This window comes from Geotrypetes seraphini, chromosome 3 (assembly GCF_902459505.1).
Source record: "Geotrypetes seraphini chromosome 3, aGeoSer1.1, whole genome shotgun sequence".
Taxonomy (NCBI): domain Eukaryota; kingdom Metazoa; phylum Chordata; class Amphibia; order Gymnophiona; family Dermophiidae; genus Geotrypetes; species Geotrypetes seraphini.
This window is the reverse complement of record NC_047086.1, coordinates 295,015,905-295,041,545: the sequence shown is the minus strand read 5'-3', so window position 1 is coordinate 295,041,545 and position 25,641 is coordinate 295,015,905. Positions and strand designations below refer to the sequence as shown.

Here is a 25,641-nt window from a genome sequence, read left to right as displayed (position 1 = left end):
AGGCGTCCTACCACTGTCTAACCAGCCAATCGGGATGTACTTTTTTTAAAAAAAAAAACAAACCTCCCGAGGCAGGCCACCTACAATGGAGGTACCTCTGGGAGCCTAGGGAGGTGCGCAAGCCCCCCTAAGCTCGCCTAAGACTAGGCGGGACGTGGTTTGGCCAAATGTAGCCATAGGTGGCTGTACGCATCTCCCTAGGTCAGTGGGAGACACATACAATGTATTGTAAGTAGACATGACAGCTGAGTTTATCGCAGCAAGGGATCTCCCTGCCAAGATAAGTTTAGCAGCTGTGACCGCGGCCGCCTGTCCCCTCCCGAACAATCGCAACAGGAGGGATGCCCGGTCCCATCTGCCCGGCAAACACCCTCCCCATAGATCGCCCAGCCCACTCCCTGGATCGCCCCTCCTGATTCCAGTTGGCCCAGGTACCTAAGGCCCCTCCTATGGGCGGGGCCTTAGGTACCAGGGCCAATCAGGCCTAGGTTCCTCCTCAGTGTATCCTACAATGCACCGGGAAGGGGCAGGCCCACCATTCAGTTGGAGGCGGGCCTGCCAGCAAGATGGAGGGAGGACCTGTCTGTCTGGCCAACAAAAAAGGTTAGAGCGGGATCCGTGGGGGAGGTCCAGGGGTCCAAGAGGTGTAGGGGTGTCCAGCGAGTAGGTTGGGTGATCTACCGGGTGGGGGTAGGTTCCGGCAGGAGGGATTGGGCATCCATCCTGCTGGTGATCTATGGAGGGGGTGCATGCCCAGCAGGAGGGATTGGACATCCCTCCTACTGGCGATCTACAGAATCCGGACCTGAATGTTAGATGTCCTATTTTATATCAATGGGCCGTGTGGGACTTAGCACATGCTAATGTCTGTTAGTGAGTGCTATGCTTTAGTAAAAGAGCCCCATAATTAATGCAAATTTTCAAAGGGAAATAACATTCCCTACTTTTCTCCCTGCATAAAAGGTTTGATATTTTAACACATACCCAAGGAAGTATTTTGAATTACTATGAAAGTGTTTTCAACCCTGGCTGAAAAACAATCAAAATATATTTCAATATTATTGGCCTATTTACTAATGTGAAGTAAGATTTTACAGTCTAACTGGTATAATAAATGTATGTTAACTGTTGGAAGCATTCACAGAATTTTACCATTGCTATTTAACTTGTTACTATGTTTTAGATGAATCGCAGATAATGCAAGGCACCAGTGTTCCCGCTAAGGTGCGCTGGCCTGCGCGCGCGCACAAAATATTACATCGCAGCGCAAAGTTTCTCTTCACAGCGCACACACGCGTCGCAAAGGTAAGGGGAGGTAAGGTAAGGGGACGCATTGGGGGGATTGCACTTCCCCACAATTGCCATGCTTCGGTTCCTCTTCTTCCTTCCTTCCTCCCCCCCCCCCCGCGGGACCCTGCGGCACCATCAACTCTTACTCCCTCTAATGTCGGCCCTGCAGCTCCAGACTTCCTCGCACCTTCTCCCCTCCCCCTTTGGATCGCTATTATTTTAAATGTTATAGCCGCGGAGCTGTATCCATCAGTGGAGATGTCTAACCTCGGCCTGCCCCGGAACTCTTACTGCAACAGTGACTTCCTGTTCCTGCCTAGACGGGCGGCTGCTGCAGTAAGAGTTCCGGGGCAGGCCGAGGTTAGACATCTCCACTGATGGATACAGCTCCGCGGCTATAACATTTAAAATAATAGCGATCCAAAGGGGGAGGGGAGAAGGTGCGAGGAAGTCTGGAGCTGCAGGGCCGACATTAGAGGGAGTAAGAGTTGATGGTGCCGCAGGGTCCCGCGGGGGGGGGGGGGGGGGGAAGGAAGGAAGAAGAGGAACCGAAGCATGGCAATTGTGGGGAAGTGCAGAGCTGCAGGGAAGAGTGTTGCGGTACCCAGCTGGAGGGAGAAGGAAGATGAGGGAGGGAATTAAAGGAGATGCCAGGGCTTGGAGCATAGGAGGAAGGTATGCCAGTCTAAGGGAAAAGGAAGGGGGAGATGTGAGAGCATGGAGGGGGAACGAAAGATGGAAGAAAAGGAAAGGAGAGAGATGCCAGAGAATCAGGGAAGGGGAGATACCAGACTATGAGGAGAGGTGTGGGAGAGGGAAGGCGAGGAGAGAGATGCCAGACCAATGGGGTGAAAGGAGAGATGGAAGGGGGAGGCATACAGTTTCTGGAAGGGGCATAGAAGGAGAGAAGATGCCATATAGGGGAAGAGAGACGGCAGACAGTGAATGGAAGGAAGAGAGTTACAAGAAGATGAGGAAAGGAGAAACCACAGAAGACAAAGGTAGAAAAAAATTTCTATTTATTTATTGCTTTAGGAGACATGTGTCACTGTTTCTGTGAAGCATTGTATGCAGAGTCCAGCTTCTTGCTGGTTCAATTTAACCTTTGTCTATGTATTTTTATTTTATCCCCCCTTTTACAAAACTGTGAAGCGTTTTTAGCACCAGCTTTGGTGGTAGCAGCTCTGATGCTCAGAATTTTATGAGCATCAGAGCTGTTACCTCCGTAGCTAAAATCCACACTACAGTTTTGTAAAAGAGGGAGGGGTTAGTTTGTGATTACATATTCCTTACTAGGCGAAGGTGTTTTCTGTGTTCTGTGTGTTCGAAAGACATGGTTTTCTGTTAGGATTGACGGTGTAGGATTGATCTGTGCTGGTCTGGCTTGTTTAGTTTTACAATGGGTGTATTGATGTACTGCTCACTGCAATATGTAAGATGCTGCCTTTTCCTAGGTACTCATGTGTGACGTGTGGTTTGTTACTAAAAATCATGTTTTTCTTACAGATGGGGGGGGGTGCCAAAAAATGATGGGCCCCGGATGTTACATATGCTAGGTACGCCACTGTATGTAAAGATACCAGAAAGCTGGCGTAGCAAAAACTTCTAAGTTTTGAGTATTTAACCCTCCCACAATCTCACGGGCACTCGTTTCAAGTTTATTGAGATTTTGATTTAAACGCAATATCAAATATTTTCAATGCGTATAACAAAAATAAATTTGGGGAAATAAATAAAACCATTTGAACCAGTGTTCCCGCTAAGCTGCGCTGGCGTGCGCTGGCGCACAAAATATTACATCGCAGCGCACACGTTTCTCGTCACAGCGCACGATCGGAAGAGGCGTACGGCAGATGGCAGGGCGGCGAGAGGAGAATCGGGCGAGTTGGCTCATAACTTGCTGGCGCCCGATATTTTTGGCTCACGGTGAAAAAAGTTTGCTCACAACACCCGCCCGCTTAGAGGGAACACTGCAAGGCACCCCATTCAGATTCTTTTTATTGTGCTTTATTATTTACCATGTTAACAGCTAGTACATGAACTATATAGAGTCTTTCCATATTAGTTGCTAAGAAATAAAATTGCTGCTACTTTAACTTCCATGTTAATTTTTAATGCATTAAGAGCAAATGTAGCTTAATAAATAGGCCACTATGCATAGATTACTTGTGATTACCCTGAGAATTAAATACAACTATGCAGGTAGTTTTGCTGTGATTATTGTTCCCTCCAAAATGTTTCACAAAGACTCACACCTGCTTTCTGTCTGTGGGCAATTTTCTTACTTACAATATATTTGTAGTTTTATATAATGTAAATTTGATGCACTGATCTATCTCATTCCCTCTCCCTGACACCAAGAATGCTTTTTTAGAAAGTGAGGGAAAATGTATGCATTGAAGAAAAATGAATGCATTTTCCCCCACTGAGAATCTTCAAGTCAAAAGTCCCCTTTTCTGAGAGTAACAATGGAGAAACCTTTGATTAGTGTCTTTCCATAACTATCTTCCACTCTTGGAAAATAAATGAAGATTAAAAATAATAAGCAATACGTACATATTAAATCTTCCCCAAATTGATGCTGTCCAATATGCTCAAACAATGAAGACAGCACTGGCAGGAGAGCCACTGTGGTGTAATTAATAATTTGTGTTACACCCTTTGGCTGGTTCCTAGTGTGTGTAAACTGGCCTTGTTTTAAGTTTTCCATTGTCTTCTCCAAGTCTTCTGCTGCATTAGCCAAAAAAGCTCTTAATGCCATCTTTACTGTCTCAAGGCCAGTCTTCATGACAGTCCTGGATATAAAGACAAGACAATACCATTCAGTTTCTGAACTTAACAGTGTACATGTATATATCCTAAGGGGCTGATGTTCAGCCAGCTGTAGACAGCGTGGTTAAAGTTCACTGCTGGTGCTGAACCTGGAAATTCAATGCTGTGCCACATCTTGTGATCAGCATTGAATTTTCTGTTTCATTTTAGGCCACCAGAACTTAATGGGTTAAGCTGATATTCACTGCTAGCCAGTTTGGTTCCTAACAGTTACAGATAGGACTGTTATTTATACGGTCCTACTGAACCGCTAAATCTAATGCTGAATATTAGTGTTAACTGGCTATATCGTGCTGTGAACATTAAGCAGAAATAACCAGTTATTTCTTACTAAATATTTGTGGATAGCTAGGTAAGCTCTATTTAAGAACTCAGTGGCCATTGCTGACTAGTTAAATAGCACTGAACATCGGGGGGGGAGGGGGGGGTACTTGCTCACATTTTCAGTACTACAGATAAATGAATGTGTAGAAAGATGAGCATAAAGGAACCTTAGAGAAACACTGTGGGCCTGATGTTTAAAAAATGTGCGCTCCTAAATTTAAGAAAACTAAATTAAGATTCTAATTATGTCCCATAATTTCAGCCAAATTTAGGTTCCTGAGTTTTCAGCTTAATATGTACCTAAATATAGAAAACACCAAACAGAACTACCCTACAAAGCTTGTTGCAGATTTCCGGGTCTTGCTGCATCTTGTCAGAGAGAAACCAACATTTCAGGAATCATGCTGCGGCTTTCTTTAGGGTTTGCTATGAGATTTGCAGTTTGTCTTTTTATAGTAGGTCCTCAGACCTGATCGGTTGGGGCTTGAGGTAAATGAGGCAGAAAAGTCCAGCTCTGGCAGGTCTCACAAGCTCTTCCCAACTCTTTATTTCTTTTGCATGACACTGCTTTGCCCATTTCTTCTCGTATCTAGGTTCTCAATACACACAACTCATCTCCTGGTGTACTCCATCATGTGTTTGCCTGGTGCTCTATTCCATCTCTCTCATCCTCTTTTCAGGGTGTCTTTCAGATTTCCATCTCACCTTTTGCACCATAAGCCAAACTTGTCTATTTCTCTTCTCCTTTGTTTGCCTGTTAGCTGTACCAGCTGTACTGAATTTTGTTTCACAGGGTGATTTTACAAATAGTGTGTGTGCTTCTGCCTTGTGGCACTGGCCCACTCTATGTCAATGTGCCCCGCTCTGGAACAGTCAGTTTGTATCTTTTCCAGGCCTGCTTTTGACCTTTGGCTGCAACCACTTCTCCCATGCCTCCCATGTAGTACCAATTTAGCACTACATCATATCTCTGTCTGCACAGTTTTATTTACCTATTAGCATTTTGTGCTGTCATTTCTGTGTGACTTAAGACGGGTATTTCAGAAGCTCTATTCTTAATTAACTTTAAAAACTCTAAACCCTCAAGTTCTTTCTTTGAATGAAGCTCAGAAGAATATAAAGCTTTATAAAATTTCAAAAATAGTTTAAAAATAGATCCAATTCGAGAATAAGTATTACCCTTCTCATCTATAATAGCCACAATTTTTAATTTTAATTTTTTTTTTTTTGCTTTGAGGTAGAGAATGACACGGGGAAAAATCCTGTCCCCATCACCGTCCCGTCCCCGGCCCATCATCCTCTGTACCGCCCCGTCCCCGCTGGTCCTTTCACCGCTCCGTCCCTGTCTCTGCCATCCCCTTCACCGCCCCGTCACCGTCCCCGCTGTCTCTTTCACCGCCCCATCACCGTCCCCGTCTTCAGCATCTTCTCCTTTCCATCCCCCCATCCCCAGCACCCTTCACGCGGTCCAGCAGCTCCCTCCCGCCGGCCAGCCGTGCATTTCCCTCCCTCCCTCCTTTTCCCTTACCTTTTCTTCTTGAAACTGGTGATTTCTATAAGGCTACGAGCTGTATTACAGCCGGAGCCTTGAAGTCGCGTCGGGTTGCCTGCTAGAAAAGTCTCCTCCGATACAACTGGAAACAGGAAGTTGCGTCAGAGGAGACTTTTTCCAGCAGGCAACGCGACACGACTTCAAGGCTCCGGCTGTAATACAGCTCATAGCCTTATAGAAATCGCCAGTTTCAAGAAGAAAAGGTAAGGGAAAAGGAGGGAGGGAGATGCATGAACGGCTGGCGGGAGAGAGTGGGCTGCCAGATCGAACGCTTGTTCACCGCGCATTCACTACTTGTTCTCCACCCCGTGCTACCATTCACCGCTCCACGGGGCGATGAATGGCCTTGTCACCAAACTCACGGTGACCTTTTTTTCGGTCACCGTTTTGGCGGGTAACAACCACCGTGTCATTCTCTACTTTGAGGTAGTTAGCTAATAATATTCGAGTTTCCATAATACAGAACCTGTTGAGAGAACAAATCTTTCCTCGCCAGTTGAGTGGAAATATCATTGTATTTATATTTAGCTTTTAAGAGGGCTTTTAAAGTAATTTGTTCCCATTTTGAAGCCAATTGTGACTCCAAATCTTTAATATTTTGTTCCAAATTAGAAAATTCCATTTTAAGTTGTTTCCTAGCATATGCCGAATATGATATAATTTGCCCCCTCAATGTAGCTTTAAAAGCATCCCACAATGTTTCTAAAGAGATTTCCCCTGTGGAATTCAGTTGAAAGTATTCATTCATTTTGATTCACTCTATTCTGATTCTGGACATCTGAAAACTGGGCATTTAGCTGTCCATACTGCATGCTCTACTCTTTTTTTGAATTTCGGAAAACTGGTATTAGATGTTAAAATATTAGGATATGAACGTCTAACACTGCGGTACATTCATATGACAAGGGGTATGGTCTAGATGTCTTTTGGAAGGGACTAGGGAAGACCCAAATATAGACATCCAATTGATCGCAGAAGGGAAAGGAATAAAAGCATCTAAAGAGATAGACACTTATTTAGACCAAGTACTTGGCATGTCCAGAGATGTCCAAAGGAGAGATTAAGGCATAGTACTTCCTTAATCCCCGTATTTGCTGCCTTTTCCCTCTCCTCTGAAAGTTAATTGTCAAAGGATATCAGGCACTATGACAGTTTAAGATATTACTGGCATTCCTACCAGAGCAATGCGCAGTTCCGAGGAGTAGCCTTATGGTTGTTACAATGGATTGAGAATCAAGGGACCCAGGTTCAAATCCCAATTCAGCTCTTTTTAGCCAAAGTATTGATTCCTGGTACAGCAAATGCAGTGAAGCCTATTCAATTTCTATGGGTTTAATAGCATTTGCCACACTGGGGACTCACTCCCGTGGCTTTGTAAAAGGGGTCTGTATTTTATTTTTGAATTGTGAACCTTCCAAGGACAGAAAAATGTCTACTATACATAAATATATAAAACATCTGCAAGTCTGAAAGGTATTGAAGTGGTATATATGTTTATTAAAATTTGAAAAGTCACAATTAAAAGTGAAATTAAATTAAAAGTCACAAGTTCTCAGTGGATTACATATTGAGGTACAGCATTTTTTTGTTCTCACAATTAAATAAAAAGCCAAACAGCTGAAGTGGGATTTGAAACTTGGGGCTCCTTTTACTAAGCCGTGTTAGGGCTTTAACGTGCGTGCTACATTGCATTGAGTTGGCGTTAGTTCTAGAAGTGCAGCGCATGGTATAGCGCGTGGTAATTTCCTGTGTGCGCTAAAAACGTTAACGCATCTTAGTATAAGGAGCCCTTGGTCCTCCAGGTCCCAATCCACTGTATTAACTATTAGGCTATCCTTCTGGTTTGCACAGATGTCTGTTTGATCATTTTATAAGATGAACATTTCTATGCTGCCATACAAACATTCATGTCTTTTGTTTTCTCCCATTCATAATTTGGACATTTTGGTTTCTAAAATGGTTGTTATTGCTGGATGTTTCCAACACATGGTACATGTATTTACATAAAAATAGCCATAATGGGTCAGGCCAAAGGTCCATCTAGTTTAGTATCCTACTTCCACAGTGGCCAAACCAGGTCACAAATATCTGGCAAAAACCAAAATAGTAGCAACATTCTATGCTATCAATCCCAGGACAAGGACTTGTTTCCCCCATGTCTGTCTTAATAGCATACTATGGACTTTTCCTCCAGGAACCTGTGCAAATCTTTTCTAAATCCATCTATGTTAACCACTCTTAACATATCCCCTGGCAACGTGTTCCAGAGCATAACTATTCTCTGAGTGATATTTTCTCTTATTGGTTTTAAAAGTATTTCCCTGTAACTTCATTGAGTGTCCCCTAATCTTTGTAATTTTTGATGTAAAAAAAATCAATTCACTTGTTACTTCACTCAGGATTTGTAAGCAATCATTTCTCTCCTCAGCCATCTTTTTTCCAAGCTGAAGAGCTCTAAACTCTTAAGTCTTTCCTTATATGAGAGGAGTTCCTTCCGCTTAATCATTTTGTTCGTTCTTTTTGAACCTTTTCTAATTCTGATTTTTCCTTTTTTTGAGATTTGGCAACCAGATTTGAATACAATACTCAAGATGAGGTCACCCCATGGAGTGATACAAAGGCATTATAATATAATATTCTTCAGAAAGTGCACAGAGCTGAATAAAGGTGATAAGTCTTAAGAGCTTAGTGGTTATCTGAGGCAACAGGAGATAGAGGGATTTACGATACTCAAGATCATTAGGCCACATTATACCCATTGACTTTGCACTAAGTTTCAACTAATATTCACAGTGAAGCATACATATGCTATCACTTCTTATGGCAATTTTACCTGCTCACTTCCATGTTTATTTATGGGGATATGCACACAAATTCAAATTAATATGCATATACAGTAAAACCTTGGATTGCAAGTAACTTGGTATGCAAGTAATTTGCAAGACAAGCAAAACATTTTATTAAATTTTAACTTGATATACAAGCAAGGTCTTGCAATACAAGTACATACAGTATACACACATCATATCACAACTGAGCCGATGGTTCCTCTCTCTCTCTCTGACACTGCAAGAGTGTAGTGACTGTTCTAAACAAGCAAGGTCTTGCAATACGAGTACATACAGTATTTTATATTAAAGTTTTTGGGTTGTGAAGTTTCCATTATTTCTTATGGGGAAATTTGTTTTGATATATGAGTGTTTTGGATTACAAGCATGTTTTTGGAACAAATTATGCTTACAAACCAAGGTTTTACTGTAGTCAATGCATATATATCACATATAGCACATATTTTTTTTTAATCTATTAAAGCAAATGTGTGAAGTGAACTGAATAAAGCAACCAATATTGAGAAAAATAGGCAAATAAACTGAAAATGAACCAAAAATGTTTGGCTGTGTAAATACTTATTTATCTGTATGTTCCATATGCTGTTTTCTTTGCTTTCAATTTTTCTCATATGCTTCTGTGAACATAGTAGTCTCTTTATTCCCTTTCCTTCACTAAAATAACCAGCACAAATATATATATATATGTATGTATGTATATTAACTGATTACTCATAATTGGAAAAACTATGATAGGATTAATTTTACTTTTTGGTGGGTAACTGTGTGTACTACGTATGAAGTATGAAAGGATGATGGCGAAACGTTGGGGGTCTAATAAGTCCTTTAATGATATATGGAGTCCACTGACTACTTTTATTGCATTATAATTAGGGGTTCTGTTTCTTTCTTTCTTTTTCCATTAGAATCCTTGCCAATTGGCTAAATATTATGAAAATGAGGTCTATGTTTGTATTTATATGACAAAATGCTAATAAAACTGATTGAACTTTAAAAAAAAAAAAAAAAAAGAATCCTTGCACATCCAGGGAGGGTGGAGGGGAAACGTATTTTGAGTTAAATTATTTCATTATAATACTAATATCATATCATATGTATTATTGTTTCAAGAAGGGGAGAAAATGATTATTTAATGTTATAATTGTATATTTAATAGTGTGTTTTTCATGCAGTTTATATGATTTATTTGTATTGCACTATCAAAGTTTTAAAATCAATAAAGATTTAAAAAAAAGTTTTATAGTTAATTCATATAGAGCTACAAGGGGTGTTAAAATGTGCCTTATGCAGCAAAAATGAAGTATCATGGGATATGCTACAGCATCACACATTAATTTGAGAATGTGCACTAAATTTTTTTTTTTTGAGGGGGATGTCAACAACCTCTTTCACCTTGTCCAAAAAAGGACTGTCTCCTCAGCAGGGTCTGTCTGCCAACCTCTCCTGAGCCACAGTTTCAAGGTCAGAGATACACAGCTATGAGAGTTTGTGCATACACATACATACAGCAGAGTCTCTGGTTGCAATATCAAAAGAATTTAAGGTGCTCCTGGCCAGATATTTTCTGCACTATAGCTGCTTATTGGCAAGCTGTTGAAGCTCAGCAGCCTGCTCTGGAGGGAGAGAATCCATGAGAGGCAGCATACTGCGTACTAGAGACTTCAAGTGTAGAGATGATAGGACTGGATGCGAGCAATGAGCATTGAAACCTGAAAAGTTTTCTTCCCAAATGAATCTAGAGTTCTGGCCTTTCTGCCTGGGGGAGCTGAGGAGTAGATTCGACAACTGTGTGGTGAGGCAATTGGGCCCTCTTGAATCTGGGAGTCTTCTAGATACAATACTGCGTATCACCTTCTTAAGTATGATCTGCATTGAGAGGGGAGTTTCCCAATCAACAGGGTATCCTTAAGGACAGGGTGCAATGGTACTGTGACCCCTTCCTTGGGAGGAGAACCATAGTCCAGGAAGACAATATCTCTGCCCTAGGCTTATCCTCTAACTTAAATAGATGGCCAAAGCTATCTCCTTGACAAAAACAGTAAAAGAGAGAGACTCAGGTGGAGATTTTCTTCTCTTTTGAGATAGAGAGGGATCAGAAGAGACCCTCATATGATTCTTCCTCTGAGACATAATGAGAATCTTTGCCTGAATCCCATGAGTGGTCCCAGACTCTGCTCCAAAATCAGAATGGACAGAGAGAGGTTCAGCCTGCCTCAACTCAGAGAATCGATGTCCACACCTCAAAGAGTGCAGATGTAAAGCCCTATCCTCTGACTCTGAAGAAACGTCCTCTCCCAATGTTAAGGCAAAGTCAATGTTTCTGGTGCCCATTTTGATGGACCAGTCTTTGAGGAGCCAAAAAGCCTTTCCTGTTGAACCTACCATGATTTCTGTGTCCTCAACTGCATTTCCAAACAGAGAGAACAAGAGGTAGGATCATAGTCAGGCCCAAGGCACCCATTGCACCAAGAGTGCAGGTCCATGACAGAAATCACACAGTTGCATTGGACACACCTCTTGAAGCCACTGGGGGCCTTCTTGGACATTGAAAAAATGGATTATGGCCAAATTAAATACCTCACTTTTGAATTTAAAATGAGGAATTCTCAAAAGGATGAAGCTCCAGCCAAAACTTGGGTCTAGCAACCACCGAAAAAAAAAGGAAATTTTAAAATCTGAAAAATAAAAAAATACAACGGAAATTAAAAGAAAACATGGAAGAGGGAAGAGGTGAAAAAGATAATTAAAAAAAAAAAAAAAAACCCCACATATGGGAAGATACTTTTAACACTCAAAAATGAACTGAATAGGAGAGCATGGATCACCCCGACTCACATGTTGGGCAAGAAGGTGCCTGCATATGTGTGGTGCAGCAATGCCAGAAATTTCTATCTACAAACTTGCAAGCAAGTGTTCCTGCTGGGCTCTAGAGGATACAAAGCAACAGGAGATTCTACCTTATAGTAACATAGTAACATAACATAGTAGATGACGGCAGATAAAGACCAGAATGGTCCATCCAGTCTGCCCAACCTGATTCAATTAAAATTTTTTTAATTTTTTCTTCTTAGCTATTTCTGGGCAAGAATCCAAAGCTCTACTACCTGGTACTGGGCTTGGGTTCCTACTGCCAAAATCTCTCTTAAAACCTAATCCAGCCCATCTACACCCTCCCAGCCATTGAAGCCCTCCCCAGCCCATCTTCCACCAAATGGCCATATACAGACACAGACCGTGCAAGTCTGCCCAGTACTGGCCTTAGTTCAATTTTTAATATTTTCTGATTCTAGATCCTCTGTGTTCATCCCACACTTCTTTGAGCTCAGTCACAGTTTTACTCTCCACCACCTCTCTCGGGAGCGCATTCCAGGCATCCACCATCCTCTCCGTAAAATAGAATTTCCTAACATTGCCTTTGAATCTACTACCCCTCAACCTCAAATTATGTCCTCTGGTTTTATCATTTTCCTTCCTCTGGAAAAGATTATGTTCTACGTTAATACCCTTCAAGTATTTGAACGTCTTAATCATATCTCCCCTGCCTCTCCTTTCCTCTAGGATATACATATTCAGAGCTTCCAGTCTCTCCTCATACATCTTCTGGCGCAAGCTTCATATCATTTTCGTCACCCTCCTCTGGACCGTTTCAAGTCTTCTTACATCCTTCACCAGATACGGTCTCTAAAACTGAACATAATACTCCAAGTGGGGCCTTACCAATGACCTGTACAGGGGCATCAACACCTTCTTCCTTTTACTGGCTACGCCTCTCTTTATACAGCCCAGCATCCTTCTGGCACCAGCCACTGCCTTGTCACACTGTTTTTTCGCTTTTAGATCTTCAGACACTATCACCCCAAGTTCCTCTCCCCGTCCATTCATATCAGCTTCTCTTCTCCCAACATATACGGTTCCTTCCGATTATTAATCCCCAAAAGCATTACTCTGCATTTCTTTGCATTGAATTTTAGATGCCAGGCATTAGACCATTCCTCTAATTTTTGCAGATCCTTTTTCATATTTTCCACTCCCTCTTCGGTGTCTACTCTGTTACAAATCTTGGTATCATCTGCAAAAAGGCACACTTTTCCTTCTAACTCTTCATCAATGTCACTCACAAACATATTGAACAGGATTGGCCCCAGCCCCGAACCCTGAGGGACTCCACTACTCACCTTTCCTTCCTCTGAGTGACCTCCATTAACCACCACCCTCTGGCGTCTGTCCAACAGCCAGTTTCTAACCCAGTTCACCACTTTGGGTCCTAACTTCAGCCCATTAAGTTTGTTCAATAGCCTCCTATGAGGAACTGAATCAAAGGCTTTGCTGAAATCTAAGTAAATTACATCTAGCATATGTCCTCGATCCAGCTCTCTGGTCACCCAATCAAAAAATTTAATCAGGTTCGTTTGGCACGATTTACCTTTTGTAAAGCCATGTTGCCTCGGATCCTGTAACCCATTAGATTCAAGGAAGTACACTATCCTTTCTTTCAGCAACACTTCCATTATTTTTCCAACAACTGAAGTGAGGCTCACCAGCCTATAATTTCCTGCTTCATCCCTATGACCATTTTTATGAATAGGGACCACATCCGCTCTCTTCCAATCCCCAGGAATCACTCCTGTCTCCAGAGATTTGTTGAACAAGTCTTTAATAGGACTCGCCAGAACCTCTCTGAGCTCCCATAGTATCCTGGGATGGATCCCGTCTGGTCCCATCGCTTTGTCCACCTTCAGTTTTTCAAGTTGCTCATATACACTCTCCTCCGTGAACGGCGCAGAATCTACTCCATTTTCTCATGTAACTTTGCCAGACAATCTCAGTCCTTCTCCAGGATTTTCTTGTGTGAACACAGAACAGAAGTATTTGTTTAGCACATTTGCTTTTTCCTCATCACTCTCCACATATCGGTTTCCAGCATCTTTTAGTTTAGCAATTCCATTTTTCATCTTCCTCCTTTCACTAATATATCTGAAAAAATTTTTGTCTCCATTTTTTACATTTTTAGCCATTTGTTCTTCCGCCTGTGCCTTCGCCAAACGTATCTCTCTCTTGGCTTCTTTCAGTTTCACCTTGTAGTCCTTTCTGCACTCCTCTTCTTGGGTTTTTTTTATATTTCACGAACGCCAACTATTTCACCTTTATTTTCTCCGCCACTAGTTTGGAGAACCATATTGGCTTCCTTTTTCTCTTGTTTTTATTGATTTTCTTCACATAAAGGTCCGTAACCATTTTTATCGCTCCTTTCAGCTTAGACCACTGTCTTTCCACTTCTCTTATGTCCTCCCATCCTGACAGCTCTTTCTTCAGGTACTTATCAAGGCATACACTCAAAGAAATCAGAAAAGGTGACCGGGTGGTACTCAATATCTTTATTTTGAGTACCACCCAGTCACCTTTTCTGAATTCTTTGGGATTTAGAGGATTACATCACCTAGTTGTGAGAATATGAAGGCCTACTTGTCCTCAGAGAAATACTATTATTCTAAACATTTTTGTTTGTAATGCCAATGTGAGCACCTAGTTATAAAATTGCCTTCTTACTGTACAGTGTGTGCAAAACTTTAGCACATTTAATAACAGGGCTTCTAAAACTGTTCCTACAAATGGATCAGTTTCTTTAGATTTTTGTTTTCTGAAACAATATAGTCCATATTTTACCTTGCATCCAAGGTCTGAGCCAATATGTGAAGACAATTCACAATTGATGTTGCATCATTTCCTAAATTTAAAGGAAAAGGATAATTAGTAAGGATATTATACATTACATCACACCCACTTTTTATTTTCTATGGGGTATTTATATGTGGCCACTAACTCTCCAAATTATATTCCCCCTTTTACAAAACAATGCAATAGGTTTTTAGCACTAGACAGCACACTGAAGTTCTGCACTACTCTGACAGTCATTGAGTTGCTATGAGCATTGGAGCAGTACAGAGCATTCAGTACACTAGCCATTGCTAAAATCCTCTTGCACAGTTTTGTAAAAGGGAGGAATAATTACTACAGTACAAACAAACACAATAAAAACACACAGAAAAGATGATTATACATTAGGAGCTCGTGAATCTGTTAAGTTCTCATAAATTAATTACTCTGAAGTTAACATTGACTCTACATCAATTAGTTATTTACAGCTAACACTTATGGCTTCATTTACAAAGATGTGGTAGTGATTCTCCCATGGCAAATGTTCTGAAGCCCACAGGAATTGAATGGATTTTAGTGCATTTGTCACGGTAGACTTACTACCCCAGGTTAGAGATCCATATTAAAAATTGTACCGAGTGGGTACATTGTCCACTACATAATTTTTTTAATTGTGTTTTTTGGAAGTTTAATTAACATATAAAAATAAATTAACAACAATTCATCAGAATGAGCAGTACAGTTGAGCTATGTATAAAGAGACAGATTAACTGATATAGTCAAATAAAAGTTGTGTTTTCCACTTGTGAAATTTTAAGAGCACATGTAATATACTGTTTGAAAAAATAAAGAGTCCTCATACACTTCTCCCTCCGTATTTGCGGTTTCAGCAATCGCGGTTTCGATTATTCATGATTTTTAGCTTGCTGGCTCCTCCCCCAAAATTACATCAGCTTGCATAGAGAAATCGCTGATTCAAAGCATTTACAGAGAAAATTGCTGATTCCCAGCACTTTGCCTCTCCTTCAGGAACAGCCCAGGTCTCCCACCATGTTATTTGCGGTTTTACCATTTTCACGATGGTTTTTAATAGAAAACAGCGAATAACATATGAAAAAGTTATTTGCGGTTTTTCTGTAGTCGTGGGTTTGTTAATCCCCCTATCACAGTGAATACGGAAGGAGAAGCGTATTTAAAAAAAAAAGTAAAACCCAGTTCCACCACATGTATAGATATAGGTGTACATTATATTCCAATTAATAATTAATTAACATCAAGGTGCTGGTTATTACAAAATCAAATAAGTGATCCTCCAGCTGGTTTTGTTTGTGGGGGGTTTCTGGCAGGTGGGATTGAACACCCTTCTGCTGGCGATCTATGGGGGGGATCCGGCAGGAGGGATTGGGTACCCTCTTGCTGGCGATCTACAGGGGGGTGGGGGTTTCCGGCAGGGGGGGAATGGGCATCCTCCTTCCACTTTCATTTTGGGGGGTGGGGGGTATTCCAGGCAGGAGGGACTGGGCATCCCCCCTGCTACATTTGTTCAGGGGGGGGGACTGGCGGCCGTAGCTGCATCATGGCGATAAGCTTAGCGACCACATCTACAATAACTAGTTCTCTAACTGGCATCAGTAACATGAACATCGGTCGGTTAGAGAATTGTGTTCACTTTAGGTGGCCTTAGGCCTGTTGGCTTCCGAGACCGAGCATCCTTTAAATAATCCAGGCCTTAGTGCTTACAAATGAAGAAAGTGTTTCTGATGTTAAAGTGAGTGATCATCTGGCATCCAGACTTTAAAAAAAAAACCAACTAACTTTATTTGGATGTGGGATTACATCAAGGAATTGTCTGGATGGCAACATCTGAATGGAGTAGAAATGCAGTGAGCAAAACTGAAAGGAGTTATTGTAAGTGTGACAGACCTTTTTGAGGCAAGTAAGTAAAAGTAAGAGGAAAAGAAGGCCGCTTTGGTTCTCAAAAGTAGTAGCTGAGAAGGTAAGGAGTAAGAAGTTAGCTTTCATAAACTATAAAAGATCATAGAAAGAGTAAGACAGGTAAAAATATCTGGAAAAGTTAAGAGAGGCTTGTTGAGTAGTCAGGAAAGCAAAGATGTAAATGGAAGAAAAAAATAGCTGACAGTAAAACAGGGAGACAGGACATTTTTTTGGATATATATGTGATAGAAAGAAGTGCAAAAGTGGCATTGTGAGACTCAAAGATGAAGGGGAAAAATGTATAAAAGCTGATAAAGAAAAGGCTGAATTGCTTAACCATTATCTCTGTTTTGTGTTCACGGCTGAAGTGCTGGGAGCGGGACCACAGAAGACAAACGTGAATAGGGATGGAGGAGTGGTAGACCCTGATCGATTTTCAGAGGATTATGTTCATGAGGAGCTAGCTAAATTAAAGGTAGGACTCTGCACCATAGAGGAGCCGTGCTGGGAAACTGAAGAAACCACCAGGGAGAGCCACATCACGGAACAGGTTAGAGAGCTCGAGAAGTTCATCGAGGAGGCCTGCAGGATGGTGGAGGCACAGGACCACCAACACACCAGGAGAGAACCAACAGATGGACAGCAGTATCCATCAGACGCCATGGGAGTAGGACCTTGCAGAGGACCTGGACAGGCAGATGAGGTGGAGACCCAACAGAACCCGGAGAAAGGACTAGCGGACTGCGCAAATGACACAGACCTGAGACCAGAGGTGGGGACCCAACAGAGCCCGGAGGAAGGACTAGCGGACTGCGCAAACGACACAGATCTGAGACCAGAGAGACAGCTGAGGAAAGGGAGATCAGCTATCGTAGTTGGAGACTCAATCCTGAGAGGAGTGGACAGTCACATAGCTGGAGGGAGAGAGGACCGACTAGTGACATGTCTCCCGGGGGCAAGAACGAAGGACGTCATCGAAAGAATTGGAAGGATCCTGGAGGGAGCTGAGACGGAGGAGACAGCAGTAGTAGTCCACATTGGAACAAACGACATCAGCAGGAGGAACTTCAACAGGACTACACTAACTGACCAGTTCAGGATCCTGGGGAGGAAGCTGAAACTGAGGACAAGGAAGATAGCATTCTCAGAGATCCTGCCAGTACCGAGAGCGGACACAAGGAGGCAGAGCGAACTACAAGCAATGAACGGTTGGCTGAGGAGATGGTGCGAAGAGGAGGGTTTCTACTTTGTTAGGAACTGGACAACTTTCTTGGGGAAGAACAAGCTCTACAGGAGAGACGGACTGCACCTGAGCACGGCTGGGACGAGGATGCTAGCACGCAACGTCCAGAGCGTCATAGACTTGGCTTTAAACTGAGGAGAAGGGAAAGCCGATAGTCGATCTGGCCTCGACACGTCGGACAACAGTATCAAGTACGGATACTGAGCAGGGACATTGTAAAAGAGGGCTCGGGACTGAGTGGGAATTTTTGGAAAAAGTTCCTAAGGACGCATTGCAGGGGCCCAGGGCACAAATGGAACTAGCAAGCGGGATCAACAAAGAACAGCAGGAGCCAGAGGGGCAAAGACTTTGTGAAAGAGGGCTCGGGACTGAGTGGGAATTTTTGGAAAAAGGACCTAAGGACGCAATGCAGGGGCCCAGGGCACAAATGACACTAGCAAGCAGGATCAACGGAGAACAATGGGAGCCAGAGCGGCAACCAAAAACGGGGAAACAGGCAGAGGACGACACAGACACACCGCAGGAGGAGGATGACCGAGACGAGGCTCGGGGACTGACGACCCATGAGGGGGTCTGCAGGAGTGCCAAATCACGAGGAAAAACAACAGGGAGGGCAAGCAACCGGGACTTACATTGCCTATACACTAATGCTAGGAGCCTAAGGGCCAAAATGGGAGAGCTGGAGGTCATAGCCAGTAAGAAGGACCTAGACATAATTGGAATCACAGAAACGTGGTGGACTGATAACAATAAATGGGATGTGGCCATACCAGGGTATAAACTATACAGGAGAGACAGGACGCATAAAAAGGGGGGAGGATTAGCGCTACACATAAAAGACTCCATACCCTCAACCAGGATGGAAACAAAAGTAAGGGTGGATGGCTTGGAATCACTATGGGTTAAGCTGCCGGGAGGAACTGGAGCTGACATAAAATTGGGTCTGTACTACCGCCCACCTGGACAACCGGAGGAAATCGACCAGGACCTGGAGGCCGAACTAAGGCAGGTATGCAAAAGCGGAAGTGTGGTGGTGATGGGGGACTTCAACTACCCCGGGATAGACTGGAATATTGGGCACTCAAACTGCACGAGGGAGACCAAATTCCTGGAGGTCGCAAGGGACTGTTTCATGGAACAGCTGGTCACGGAGCCAACACGGGGAGATGCCACTCTTGACCTAATCTTCAACGGACTAGGGGGACCCGCAAAGGAGGTGGCGGTATTAGCCCCCCTAGGAAACAGCGATCACAACACGATCCAGTACAGGCTAGAAATTGGATCACCAAAGGTGAAAAGAACTACAACGATGACACTCAACTTCAAAAAAGGGAATTGCGATGCCATGAGGAAAATGGTGGGAAAGAAACTCAACGGCAATGCAAGGAAAATGCAGTCCGTAGAAAAAGCCTGGAACCTACTCAAGGACACTGTGCACGAAGCACAAAACCTGTGCGTCCCCAGGTTCAGGAAAGGGTGCAAAAAAAATAGAACTAAAAACCCAGTGTGGATAACACACGCAGTGAAGAAGGCGATAAGTGACAAGAAAACATCGTTCAACAAATGGAAAAGAGACCGAACAAAGGAAAACCAAAAGGAGCACAAAGAGCACCAAAGAGAGTGTCACCGAGTGGTTAGAAAAGCAAAAAGAGAATACGAAGAGAGACTGGCGAGGGAAGCAAAAAACTTCAAATCATTCTTCAGGTACGTTAAGGGAAAGCAACCGGCAAGGGAGGAAGTGGGACCCTTAGATGATGGAGACAGAAAGGGAGTGGTAAAAGATGAAAAAGAGATAGTGGACAAGTTAAATGAGTTCTTCACGTCAGTCTTCACGAGAGAAGACACAACCAACATTCCGGAACCTGAGGAGATCGTAAATGCAGACCAAGACGTTAAGCTGGTCAAATTAGAGGTAAGCCAAGAGGATGTCCTCAGGCAGATAGACAGGCTAAAGAGTGACAAATCGCCTGGTCCAGACGGCATTCACCCAAGGAACTACGGAACGAAATAGCAGAGCCACTTCGACAAATATGCAACCTATCCTTAAAAACTGGAGAGATCCCGGAGGACTGGAAAATAGCGAATGTCACGCCCATCTTCAAGAAGGGTTCAAGGGGTGACCCAGGAAACTACAGGCCGGTGAGCTTGACCTCGGTCCCGGGAAAGATAATGGAAACGCTGGTTAAGGACAGCATCTGTGAACACATTGAAAACAATGGGCAGCTAGAGTCGAGTCAGCATGGCTTCTGTAAGGGTAGGTCATGCCTTACAAACTTATTGTACTTCTTTGAGGGGGTAAACAGCCAGGTAGATAAAGGGGAATCTATAGACATCATTTACCTAGACTTCCAGAAAGCCTTCGACAAGGTACCACACAAAAGACTGCTTAAGAAGATATGGAACCACGGGGTGCAAGGGGAGGTCCACCGATGGATCAAAAATTGGCTGGCGGACAGGAAGCAGAGGGTTGGAATAAAGGGACATTGCTCAGACTGGAAATGGGTCACAAGCGGAGTACCGCAGGGGTAAGTGCTGGGACCGCTCCTGTTCAATATCTACATAAATGACCTAGAGGTGGGAACAAAATGTGAGGTCATTAAATTTGCGGATGACACCAAACTATACAGCAGGGTTAAAACCATGGAAGACTGCGTAGATCTCCAAAAGGATCTAACGACACTGGAAGAGTGGGCCAAAAAGTGGCAAATGAGCTTCAACATAGGGAAATGCAAGGTCATGCATGTGGGGAAAAAGAACCCGATGTTTAGCTACAAAATGGGGGGAGCACTACTAGGGGTGAGCAACCTGGAAAGAGACCTGGGAGTGATGGTAGACACAACACTGAAGGCGTCGGCGCAGTGCGCCACAGCCTCAAGGAAAGCAAACAAAATGTTGGGTATCATTAAAAAGGGTATCACGACTAGGTCGAAGGAAGTCATCCTGTCACTGTATCGTGCAATGGTGCGGCCGCATCTTGAATACTGTGTCCAGTACTGGTCGCCGTACCTCAAGAAGGACATGGCAGTACTTGAGAGAGTCCAGAGAAGAGCAACAAAGCTGATAAAGGGTATGGAAAATCTCTCATATACTGACAGATTGAAACAGTTAGGACTGTTCTCCCTGGAGAAGCGAAGACTTAGGGGAGACATGATAGAAACCTTCAAGATACTGAAAGGCATGGAGAAAGTAGACAGGGACAGATTTTTCAAACTAAGGGGAACCACAAGTACAAGGGGGCACTCGGAGAAATTGAAAGGGGACAGGTTTAGAACAAACGCTAGGAAGTTCTTTTTCACCCAGAGGGTGGTGGATACATGGAATGTGCTTCCAGAGGCCGTGGTAGACAGGAGCACTGTACAGGGCTTCAAAGAAGGTTTGGATAGGTTCCTAGAGGACAAAGGGATTGAGGGGTATAGATAGGTGTAGATATGGGTTGTAGGGATAGGAGTAGAGGTATGGGTGTAGATAGGTGTAGATATGGGTTGTAGGGATAGGAGTAGAGGTAAGTATAGGAATAGGAGTAGAGATAGGTTATAGAGCTAGTCAGGGACCACTGCTCAGGCAGTGGGCCTGATGGGCCGCTGCGTGAGCGGACCGCTGGGCGAGATGGACCTCTGGTCTGCCTCAGCGGAGGCAACTTCTTATGTTCTTATGTTCATAGTGATGGGGCCGGATGGTGTACATCCGAGGGTGCTGAAGGAACTTATGAAAGTTCTGGTAGCTCTGCTGACTGACCTTTTCAATGCTTCTCTAGAGTTCGAGTGATACCAGAGGACTGGAGAAAGACAGATGTCATCCTTCTCCACAAAAAATGGAAGTAAGGAAGAAGTAGGGAATTACAGACCAGTAAGTCTGACTTCTGTGGTAAGCAAATTAATGAAAACACTTTTAAAACCGAGAATGGTGAAGTTTCTGCAATCTGGTGGATTACAAGACCAGAGGCAACATGGATTCACTAGAGGTAGGTCTTGTCAGATAAATCTGATCAATTTCTTTGAATGGGTGATCAGAGAATTGGATAAAGGAAATGCAATAGATGTGGTCTATTTAGATTTTAGCAAAACCTTTGACAGTGTACCACACAGGCATCTAATAAATAAACTGAGTGCCCTTGGCATGGGCCTGAAAGTGACTGGCTGGTACAGGAACTGGTTTAATGGAAGGTGACAGAGGCTAGTGGTCAATGGAGATAGCTCTGAGGAAAGGGATGTTACCAGTGGTGTGCTTCAAGGTTCTGTTCTTGGGCCTGTTCTTTTTAACATTTTTATAAACAATATTGTGAAGTGCTGTCTGGTAAGATTTGCCTCTTTGCAGATGATACCAAAATCTGTAATAGAGTTGACACCCCAGATGGTGTAAATAACATGAAGAAAGACCAAGCAAAGCTTGAAGAATAATCTGAAATTTGGAAGCTAAAATTTAATGCTAGGAAATGAAAGGTCATGCATTGGAGCTGCAAAAACCCGAAGGAACGGTCCAGTTTAGGGGGTAAAGAACTTATGTGTACGACAGAAGAGGGGGGGACTTGGGTGCAAATGTATTGATTATCTTAAGGTGGCCAAGCTGGTTGAAAAGATGATGGTGAAAGCTAAAAGGATGCTAGGGTGATTAGGGAGAGGTATGGCCAGTAGGAAAAAGGAGGTTGGATACTGACACCACCTATAATTCTCCTGTCTGGTTACAATTGGAAAAATGTCTGCATGGTCACTCTTGCCTTGTCTACACTCTATCTACTCCACCACTGATAGCTGCTGTTTAATGGTTAAAATGCATTCTAGTTCTTAGAACAGTATGTTTAGAGAGATCTCCCCCTGCTGTTTCAGGGGTGTTTTGCAGGTTGATGGAGGATCCTGTTTGGAATGTTTACCCCTTGATTTAAATGAGCAGAATCTTGTTTGCTATGTTTTACTGAAAAGAGCAACAAAAAGAAATCCAACCAAATCTGCAGTGAGACCACCAAAATAGGAAAACCAAACAAAAACTGCAGACAGTGTACAAGATGCAGGCAAAATTAATTGTACCAAAGTTAAAATACAGTGATATAAAACCTTTTTACCAACCCTTGATTGGTAAAAACGTTTTATATCACTGCATTTTAACTTTGATACAATAAATTTTGCCTGCATCTTGTACACTGTCTGCAGTTTTTGTTTGGTTTTTATGTTTTACTGAAGCCATTTCTTAATAAGTCAGTTGAACAATGAAAATTCTGATTCAATGCCAAAGATAAATGTTCAGTGCTTTTGAGTGCCCCCCGCCCCTAAGTATTTTTGAATTTTCAGCAAAACTTATCTTGATAGAAATACACAGATACATTTGTCTATTAAGAAAGGAACAATACTGCTGTTAATGTTAAACCTCATTCCAGGAATGTCCCCAGTGATTTCTTTTGTTTTTTAATGCTGGACAAATTTTGTGCAGGTAACAATTTGCCCAGACAAAATTTTAACTAGTGAGTGGGAATTTGAAAACTCAAGGTTTGTCCTGTTAACTTCCACAGTCAGCTGGGTAAATGCTTTGCATTTCAGAAGTGTTGTGGTGGTTTACTTATATGCTTGAGAGAGTTGATGATTACTTTTTCTGACAACATGTATGATTTTTTCTTGCTTCTGTTTCCATCATTAGTATCTACCTATCTAATCTAGCTATCTATCTATGTTTTATTCTAGCTGCATGTTGCATAAAATAAGCATATAAACAACTATTTTGGAGAAATATCCTACAAAGCACAGCTCAGCTAATGCATAGTTTTAACAGGTGGGAGTTTAAACCATGCAGGTGTGCAGAAATAAATCATGATCCATCAAATTGCTCTGATTCTCAGCGGGCACTTGCTTAAGCTTTTAAGCAGGGATTCAATAAAAAGCAAGCATGCCATCTGAGCAGCTCAGCATGTTGGCTGAATTGACTTTAATTTATCTGATCAGTTCTGTCACAGAGAATTTTGAATGTGCCATACTAAAAGGTTACCATTTTGCATGAAAAAAATATATGTACCCAAAGTTCTTCAAAGATGTAAAAGCCTATGAGGTAAGTTTGACTTTAAATAACCTTCATAGAAATTCACTAGCAATGAAACTGTCTTTCAAATAAAAGAAGGTAAATCTGATTTTAATTGCTTCAAACAATGTATAAAATACCATATTTTTCGCTCCATAAGACGCACCGAACCATAAGATACACCCTAGATTTAGAGTAGGAAAACCAGAAAAAAAAACATTCTGAACCAAATTGTGTACTAATATATACCAGGCTCTGCACCCGTCTCCCCTTCCCTGCCAGGCTGTTAATTTCATTTTTCATATACACACAATACACACAGTCGATATAAATTATCAAAATTGACACGTTTTGATCACTAAATTGAAAATGAAATAATTTTTCCTACTTTTATTGTCTGGTGATTTCATGAGTCTCCTTCCTTCTTTTCTTTCTTTCTTCCTTTCTTCACTCAGGCCCAAGAATTGTCCCTTTCTATTCCCTCCCTCCCATGTCCAAAGTTCTGACATCGGGAGAAGGCTTGTGGGCCGGCAATGTTCAATCGCTGCATGCTGGCCCTTAACTTACCTTCTTTGAGTTGTGGCGCAGCGGCGGCCAGCAGGGAGCAGCGGCGGTGAACAGGGAGCAGGAATAGCAGCGGGCAGCAGTCATCCCGCATACCCCCAACAAGTGGGTCATTTAAAAAGGTACACCGGGGTGGGTGGGAGGTGTTTATAAAAAGTTACCTTCGCTTCATAAGACGCACTGAAATTTCCACTCAATTTTAGGTGGAAAAAAGTGTGTCTTATGGAAGCGAAAAATACGGTAGATTTTATTCCTATAGTTTGATGTATCAAAGTATTTCTCTACTTTGCATAAGATGGGAGCCTTTTAAAAAATTGACCCTAATTTGTCAATAGCCCATAACATGCAAAATGTTTTATTTTTTAATTTATTTTAAAAATTGTTGGGTTTTTTTTAAGTTCAAAAGTTTTATTGATTTTTGCATATAAAAGTACAACAAATGTTAACAAGGCAAGATACATACAAGCTGCATCAATGCAAGGAGTCACAAAATATTATTAATATAATATAATACAGCAAGCAGACTCATGCCTATTTAGAAGGAGGAGAGTATCAGCACAACGCGCAGCCAGAAGTACATGTAGTATCCAAAACACAGAGAGTGACACCGGAGCCATACACCTAAAGGAATGTGTGGAGAAAACCAGGAGACAACAGCTATGTTCATATATAGGCATCCATGTCATTAGCCTGTACTGCAATAGAAGTTAACCGGACTCCAAATTTTGGTATAGGAGCTCATGGACTTGTGTTTTTCCGCTATAACGCTTTCATACTTTACTGTAAGGCATAGTGTATTCCACCAGGTGATATAGTTCACCCTAGAAAGGTCTTTCCAGCAATGTAATATGTTTTTAAGGGCCAGGAATATCAAGATGTTAAGCAGTCGTGCCTTATTAACAGGTAGCGTATGTAGTAGGCCGTGATTACCTAATATAATGATGCGCAAACTCAAAGGTTCTTGTATGTGTAAGATTTTAGAAATGGTGTCCCATATTTTATTCCAGTAACCTGTTAAATGTGCACAATCATAGATCATATGGGTTAACATGCCCTCCTGCGAGTTACAAGACCAACAGTTAGAAGAGAGTCCGTTTGAAAATTTTGCTACCTTAATTGGGGTCCAGTGAGTTCTATGCAGCAGGAAGAATATAGATTGAAGAACACTGGCAGATCGAGAGGATTTAAACAAATTTTTCCAGACTTCCTGCCAAGTCTCGTCTTCTAATGAAAGTCCCAAATCTCCATGCCATGCATTCATCACAGGGAGGAAGTCATAGATATTCTCATGAGGACATACCATCTTGAAGCAACTCCTTTTTTGTTGTTATTAATTAGCGATGTTTGAGAAATCAGTTCTGGAGTAGTTCTCAATTTCCCTACATCCGGATAAAGAG

The 25,641-nt window shown here is 42.4% G+C and overlaps 1 protein-coding gene across 1 annotated transcript in view; it reads right to left on the bottom strand.

Moving 5' to 3' along the window:
- The window catches only part of RYR2 (ryanodine receptor 2), a 1,389,277-nt gene that overhangs the window by 375,304 nt on the left and 988,332 nt on the right, over window positions 1–25,641 (bottom strand). Inside the window, 2 exon segments of the mRNA XM_033937646.1 lie at window positions 3,847–4,085; window positions 14,512–14,572. Coding sequence (XP_033793537.1) covers window positions 3,847–4,085; window positions 14,512–14,572 — 300 coding nt within the window.